The 7,458-nt window shown below is 53.2% G+C and overlaps 1 protein-coding gene across 1 annotated transcript in view; it reads left to right on the top strand.

Moving 5' to 3' along the window:
* INTS9 (integrator complex subunit 9) overlaps window positions 1–7,249 on the top strand; it is a 120,724-nt gene extending 113,475 nt beyond the window's left edge. Inside the window, exons 15-17 of the mRNA XM_008069688.1 lie at window positions 1,156–1,254; window positions 2,284–2,421; window positions 4,917–7,249. Of these exons, the coding sequence (XP_008067879.1) occupies window positions 1,156–1,254; window positions 2,284–2,421; window positions 4,917–5,093 (414 nt within the window). The 3' untranslated portion in view covers window positions 5,094–7,249. The remainder of the gene's footprint in view (window positions 1–1,155; window positions 1,255–2,283; window positions 2,422–4,916) is intronic.
* Window positions 7,250–7,458: the final 209 nt, after the last annotated feature.

The raw sequence follows: 7,458 nt of genomic DNA, 5'->3' as shown, positions 1-7,458 counted from the left end.
CTGCCGTAGCGGCATCGCGCCTGTTGCTTTGGCGTTTGAGTGGAAGGCTCCGCGGGCGAGGGGGCGCTCGCTCCTGGGCAGGTCGCGCCGCAGGCCGGGGGGCTTCCCGGGAACGAGAGAATTCAACCCAGATGCTGCTGCGCCGTCCTGCTCTGGACACCAGTCGCCTGCGGGCGGCACGAGGCTGAGCCGGGGCCGGAAAGCATGGAAAGCCTGCGCTTGGCGTGTGCCTGCCGGGGCCCGGGAGGTTTCTGAGACCCGGCAAAACCCTTCGGAGTCCGGAAGCCGCCAGGGAGGGCGAGGCTGTGGCGGCTCAGGCGTCGCGTGCCTTGGGGGGGGTGGCCTTCCACTACTGGAGGGGTGGCCGACACAAGGAACGGGCGTCCGCACCCTGGGGTCCCGCGGGCGGCCTCTGCTGCGGAGCTCAGGAGCCTGCCCGAGGAGCCCCGGCGACTGGGCCGTCGCCCCTCCCTCCTCCCCGCCTGCCGCCCGCACACCCACCCTTCCTGTCTTCCCATCCCTCGTCTTCACTGCGACGGACGGAGGTGTGTGTGTGTGCGCGGTGTATTTTTAACCTTAAAATTTCCAATTTTAGCCCACAATGATGAAAACACAAACTCGAAGGTTAAGAGAGTCCACAACAGGCCGGGCTCGGTGCTGGGCCTGTAATCCCAGCACCTTGGGAGGCCGAGGCGAGTGGATTGCCTGAGCTCGCGGGCTCAAACCAGCCTGGGGAACTTGGCGAGACCTCATCTCTACAATAAAATAAAATATAGCCAGGCGTGGTAGCGCACGTCTGTGGTTCCGGCTACTTGGAAGGCTGAGGCGGAAGGATCGCCGGAGCCCAGGAGGTCAAGGCTGGGGTGGCTGTGAGCGTGCATGCCCGTGCACTCCAGCCTGGGTGAAGGAGTGAGACTCCAAGTCACACAAATGAAAAAAAACTTCGCCATGGTCATCATCAGAGGCTCAGCATTACTCTTTCCCTGATAATCAGTGCCTTTGCCACCAGGCAGGCGGGTGTGGGCTGCTGTGACCCTGGTGGACGGGTCCCCAAGCCTCTGGGTCACCATCCACCCATCGGCTCGACCAGGAAGGATGGGTACAGCCCCTCTTCCCTCCCACGGAAACATGCCTGAACTTCGTCCTTGCTTTCAGCTTGCAGATTCACTGGTGCCCATGGAGATCAAGCCTGGCATCTCCTTGGCAACTGTCTCGGCTGTGCTGCACACCAAAGACAACAAGCACATTCTTCAGGTATCCTGGGAGGGGCTGGGCTGCACCTGATGCAGGTGGAGCCTGGGGCCTGCAGTGATTAGAGCCCCTGACCCCAGCCGGCTCCCTGGATGCTGGGGGTTAGAGACCAGGCCGCCCAGTGGGTTATGTGGGGGGGGGGCGGGGGAGGGAACTTCCCATAAGTTCTGGACTGCTTAACACTCTGGCCACGTGCCTCAGAGAAGGAAAAGGGAAGAGAGACTGCTGTTCCCAGAGACGAGGTCACGCCTCACCCTACGGCTCTAAGCGTGCCTGCCATGCCCAGAGCTTCCGCGGGCACTTTCCTGTGAGACAGAGCAGGTGTGCCCTGCCCTGGGAGGCAACGGGAAGCATGCCTGAGTGAGGCCAGAGGTCCTAGCCGGGTGACCGCATGGCAGGCAGACAGGCAGGCAGGCAGGCGACCCTTCACCTCCGGGGCACGTTGCACCTCACTTGCACCCAGGGCAGGCACAGTCTGGTGACGAGAATTCCCGTCCGGTCTGGACAGTGACTCTGTGCCCTGCGTGATGTTCCACTGGCTGCCATTTAACCCACACTAGACCTGGCTGCGTCCGTGACACGCAGTGTCTTGCTGAATCCTCGCAGAATTCACATGCTGACACCACTTCATAGGCAACTTCTCTGACCTTCGGTTTCTTGACAAACATTCTGTGGCCAGAAGGCATCCCCGCTGGGATTCTCCCCACGCGAGTCAGACCCCGCGGCCAGCGTGGCCTTACTGTGTCTGCAGCGCAACCGTTTATTTTGGAGAGTTTCAAAGTAGATCTTGACAGAAGGCCAAGGGCTTGGCCAAACAAGACGTGGGTCCAGGTGGGTGGCTCAGAGCGGCGTCTCCCTCCCTTCCGTGAACCGAGCTCGGGTGCCAGCTGATTTGTGGCTCCAGGCCAGGCTGGGCCCCGCAGTGAGAAGGTCCCCCAGGACAGGATGGCTGGGCTCGAGTCCTCGGTGTGGCCTCCCTGATGCCACGCTCCGAGGCAGCCCTGTGAGTGCCCTCCTTCCATTCTGACTTAGCCCCCTCCCAGGCCCACGCAGCCCACGAGCGGGAAGAAGAGAAAGCGGGTGAGTGATGACGTTCCGGACTGCAAAGTGCTGAAGCCTCTGCTGAGCGGCTCCATCCCCGTGGAGCAGTTCGTGCAGACCCTGGAGAAGGTGAGTAGAGTGGGCGTCCGTCCGTCCACACTGAATGCGAGGCGTCCTTCCTGCCGCTCGCTGTGCCCCCTGGCTGTTGCAAGTGGCTGCTGCCGCTGGCCACTTCAGCCCCACTGCCCAGGCTGCTGTGCTGTGGCCTCTGCCTGGTCCAGAGTCACGCGAGGGGCCATACCCAAGAGAGGGGCCCAGACAGCTGGGCGAGGCACATCCTGCTTGCCCCCGCTCCCGGGCCCAGCAGCTTCTCCCCCCAGCCGTGTCCTTCCCAGCCCGATGATCTAGGGGTCCTCAGAATGCTTCCCCAAACCCCACCTCTGCAGGAACCAAACTGAAGATGACTTTCTTCAAGCAGATGGCACAGGCAGGGCAGGGAGGAAAGGCCAGGACAAAGATGGGTCTACTCCTGCTGGAGCCTCACTTTTCGACAAGAAGACCTCTTGCTGTCAGAGGAGGTCTGAGTCTCTGGTTGAGTGTCAGGATTTTAAGAGGTGGTCAGGACGAGTTGAGGAAATGGGCCCAGCAATTTGCAGAGGGAGTCAAGGGGAGATAAGAAGGGGCAGTCACCTGAGGGGACACTGGCTCTTCCGTCTCTGAGGCCCTGATGGCTGCTTCTCCCAAAGAAGAGGTTTCTTGACTATAATTTTTTTTAAAAATTGGTGGGCATGGTGACTCATGCCTGTGATACCAGCAGTTTGGGAGGCCAGGGTGGGAAGATCACTTGGGCCTTAAGAGTTCGAGACCAGCCTGGGTAACATGGTAAGACCTCATCACAACAAAAAAAATTTTTTTAGCCAGGCATGGTAGCATCTGCCTGTAGTCCCAGCTACTTGGGAGACTGAGGGGGAAGGATCGCCTGAACCCAGGAGGTTGAGGCTGCAGTGAACTGTGATCATGCCTGGGTGACAGAGTGAGACCCCAACTCAAATATGAATAAATAAAAATAATTTTTTATTAAAAAACAATCTACCCTTAGTTAAAGGTGGTTGTAATTCTGGTTTCAGTCCCAAGGACTTCAGTGATCACTGTTTTATTGTTAGGATTATAGAATGCTTGTTAGGAAGGAGAAGAAATTGGCTAAAGATAATACTAGTCATGCTTCTTGCAAGAAAAGTTGCGTCTAACTCTGATAAGTAACTAGAGAAAGATTTTCTTCTGCTAAACTATTAATAACTACCTTTTGTGCAAACTAAATATTGCAGCTGCTGGCTTCTTTCAAATAAAAGAGAAGTTTTCTCTTGATGAGGACTGGCTTTCTCCATTTGTCTTTTGTGTTTCCCGGAGGAAAAACCTCGACCAAGTTGGGCAGCTCCTTGACTTCCCCACATACACTGTGAGGATCTCATCGGCCCCGTGACCTTGCAGGGCTGCTGGTCCCTATCAGTGGCCCTCACGTTTTGAGTTATCTTTTTAAAACTTGAAATGACTTGCTTTCCCAGGAGGACTTCTGCATAGCTCATCCTAGGTCCTGACTCCTGACTGTTCCGCTCAGTCACGAACACCTCAGCAGAAGTAGCAAGTGCCTGTCCAAATCCCCAGGGTGGCTTTCTGTCACAAAGTGTAGACAGTCTCCCTACACCAATTCCCTTTACCTATTGTAATATCCCTTTCTGGCAAATCCCTTCTTTCCACTTCTTTTTCAACTTTATGTCTGACTTACAGGGAAAAAAAGTTTTTTGAGTCATGGTCTCACTCTGTCACCCAAGCTGGAGTGCAGTGGCACAGTCATGGCTCACTGCAGCCTCAACCTCCTGGGCTCAGACCATCATTCTGCCTCAGCCTCCTGAGTAGCTAGAACTACAAGCAAGTACCACCATGCCTGGCTTTTTTGTTGTTGTTGTTGTTGTTTTGTAGAGACGAGGTCTTGCTATGTTGCCCAGACTGGTCTGGAACTCCTGGCTCCAAATAATCCTCCCCACTCTCAGCCTTCCAAAGTGCGGAGATTACAGGCATGAGTCACTGTACCCAGCTTTGATTTGTAAGAAAATACTAGAATGAGCATTAGAGATAGCTAGAGAAATATTTGCTCTGCTGCCTTATCTCCTTCCTCCTGTGAGGGATCTGCCAAATCCCGAGGTCAGTGGCATTGTCCTGGGAGCTCAGATGGCTGAGACTTAGGAGGGTTTGCCACCAAGGAGCATGGGCGTGGTGCTGAGGCGGAGAACAGCCTATTGCTCCAGACACCTGAGCACAGATGCTTGGATGCGCTTTTCAAATAACACAAGAGCTTCAGCAGGTTGTGGAAATTCTATTGTGTTTTGCCTAAGATTTTCCGTGTCTGCCTCTTTTAAAGTATATGAACCTGGCTGAATCCTATCGCGGTAGTAGGCGCTCCTGCTAGTGTGAAGAGATGTGTTGAGGAGGGCCAGAACCGCCCGTTTCTGGAACGTTCGGTCATGTGTTGGGAGTGTTCTCGTCAGGTCTCGCATCCTGCCTTTCCAGGCAGCCCTCGCTTTCACATCACCCACTGTCGTCCTCCTCTCTCTTTTCTTTTGGGGCAGCATGGCTTCAGTGACATTAAGGTGGAAGACACAGCCAAGGGCCACATCGTCCTGCTCCAGGAAGCCGAGACGCTCATCCAGATTGAAGAGGATTCAACCCATATCATCTGTGACAATGATGAGATGCTCAGGGTACGGCTGCGGGACCTTGTCCTCAAATTCTTACAGAAGTTCTGACTGGGACATCTAGGCCACTTCCACTTCCCTGAAACCCTGCAGTCCCTTGCCGAGGCTGCCGGCACAGGCCACCTGAGGAAAGGCCTGAGGGGCCGCTGGCCACGTCTGTGTGGTGCCCTCCGGCTCAAGGAGTGGCAGGGTGGCACTGGGAGGGGAGGAATCTGGAGTTACAGCCAGGATCCCCATTGGGATTCCTGGCACGTGTGCAAGCAAGCGCTTCCCTTTAAGCTCGAGGCACCTTTCTTCTTGTCTCCGGCTCTCCTGGGTCCTGGGGAGCTGAGAGTAGCGGAGGTATGACAGAAGCAGCTTTCCAAGAGGCTGATGGGGGTGGAGAGGTAAGACCACGTCTGGCTGCCTGGCCTCTGTGGTCTGCTTGTTTTCGTGGTTCACAGCCTCAGGCAGGGGAACATGGCTTTGATTTTATTTACTTGCCTACAGTGCTGCACCTGATAAGAAAGACGGTCCCCAAAAATTAGTAAAACGAGCCCATCTGTCTTTTATACTGTGAGCTCATATTGTTAATAAAAGCTTATTTTTTATAGAAGTCTTCATGCTCTGTTGAACCTGCAATCTGTACTATGACAGTGGCTGAGAAATTGGAAAATATACAGAGCAGCATGAACTTGGAAACACAACAGCAAATTTTAGTTTGATGTGTGCATTAAATATATAACCCAGCACAGTTTACAGAAGCCACAGGTATATTTATTCTTAAATTGCATGAAAAGGTGCTTAGCTTTAAGCTCTGCCTGCACAAAAAATAATGACAAAGATCCCTAACGCCAGTCTTAGCCTTTGAGAGGGCCGGAGCCAGTGGCTCAGGCTGTCCTAGTTGATCACAGCTGCCACCACCCCCTCACAGAACCTCAGAGGCTCAAGGCCACAAAGTGTCACACTCAAGATACCCACAGACCCACTAGTAGTCAGAAGGATTTAGAGTAAAGGCACTTCCCACAAAAGGTGACTGCATTTGAAATAACACTGCTTCTGGCTTAAGCTGACAGAATGAGTTGTGACACTCATGCCAACGCTGCACATAGAAAATGTGGAGGGGGCGACAAGTCCCCTTATGGGCAGCCCATTGTTCTTACAGTCTTTTGAGACCGGTGGGAACTCAGGCAGAAGTCAGTCCTCCAACTCGGCTAACGGTGAAACATCGCAGAGACTCAGTAACCCGAGGAATAGCTAACATGCACTGTAGAACTGATTGATGCCTCAGTTCTCTTGGAATGAGCATATCCGTGGGAATGAGTGCTTTGTTAGAGGAGGAAACAGGCAGCTTCAGTTTTTCCATCTCCAACTTTTCAGATTCAGGCACAGGAATGCTCAAGCAGGTTTCTATTTTCCAAGGTATGGGTTATTCCAATCCAGGGTCCTAGGATGTGTCGCAGAATAAACTAGAGGCTTCCAACCACAGACAGGACTGACATGACAAAAAGGCTGTGTTAGACTGGACATTTAATTTTTTTTAGGCAGGGATTTAGAAATATCCATCACATGTAGGCATACTTCCTGACAAAACCTCTGAAAGAAGTTACATTTTAAAACATCTTACAAAATGCAAAAGAAGTATGGGATAGAGCCCAGAAGAAACCAGAATGGTCATGTATGTCAGCGTCCTAGCCACGCCACATCCAGGAGTGACAGGACTTGTCAAAGTCTGGCTTCTATTAAAGGGCTTGCTTAGAGCCCCGGGCGCTGCTCCCTTGAGGGAAGTTACTAAAGCCACAAGCAGTTTGTAAGTACCAGTGAGTCAGCCAACGCCTGATGAGCAGGGAGTAATTTAGAAATTAGGAGGTTTTAATCAAGTCATCACCACCCACTTAGTGGCAGAAGTCAGAGGCAAGAAGCAACGACTCACTCTTGAGAGCAGAGAGGAAATCTAGAGCTGGCCTTTCCAGGTATTAGGAGACAGGACTTATGAATAACTCTACCAAAGCTCAAAGAGTTGGGTGCCAAGCCAGGCAGGTCAGGAGGCCCAAAAGAAAGGGAAGAAATGGCAGAAGCAGCCTGAGTGCTACAATTATCCCCCTTATGGGTGGGTCCGTCAGAAACGCAGCCCCTGACATCAGTACCGACCTGGGGAAGAAGCTGGTGTCTACTCAAACCCGATGGAATTCTCATAATTAAACAGCAGTTGGAAAAAGACTTTAAAAGCGTGCAGTGGCCTGATTTTGTTATTTCTTTACGTCTTTCTGCAAAGTGATGTATGAGGCATCTATCGTTGCACACCAAAGTTCCCCAAAACACAGTGGCTTCAAACAACAAGCGTGTCTCAGCTCACCACGTCGGTGGGTCAGGAATCTGGTGTGGCTTAGCTGGATGCTCCTGGCCCAGGTCATCATTCCACATGGCTGCAGTCACG

The sequence above is a fragment of the Carlito syrichta genome, unplaced genomic scaffold (assembly GCF_000164805.1).
Source record: "Carlito syrichta isolate Samal-C Ts95f unplaced genomic scaffold, Tarsius_syrichta-2.0.1 Scaffold312190, whole genome shotgun sequence".
Classification (NCBI taxonomy): Eukaryota; Metazoa; Chordata; class Mammalia; order Primates; family Tarsiidae; genus Carlito; species Carlito syrichta.
This window is presented reverse-complemented; position numbering and strand designations above follow the sequence as displayed.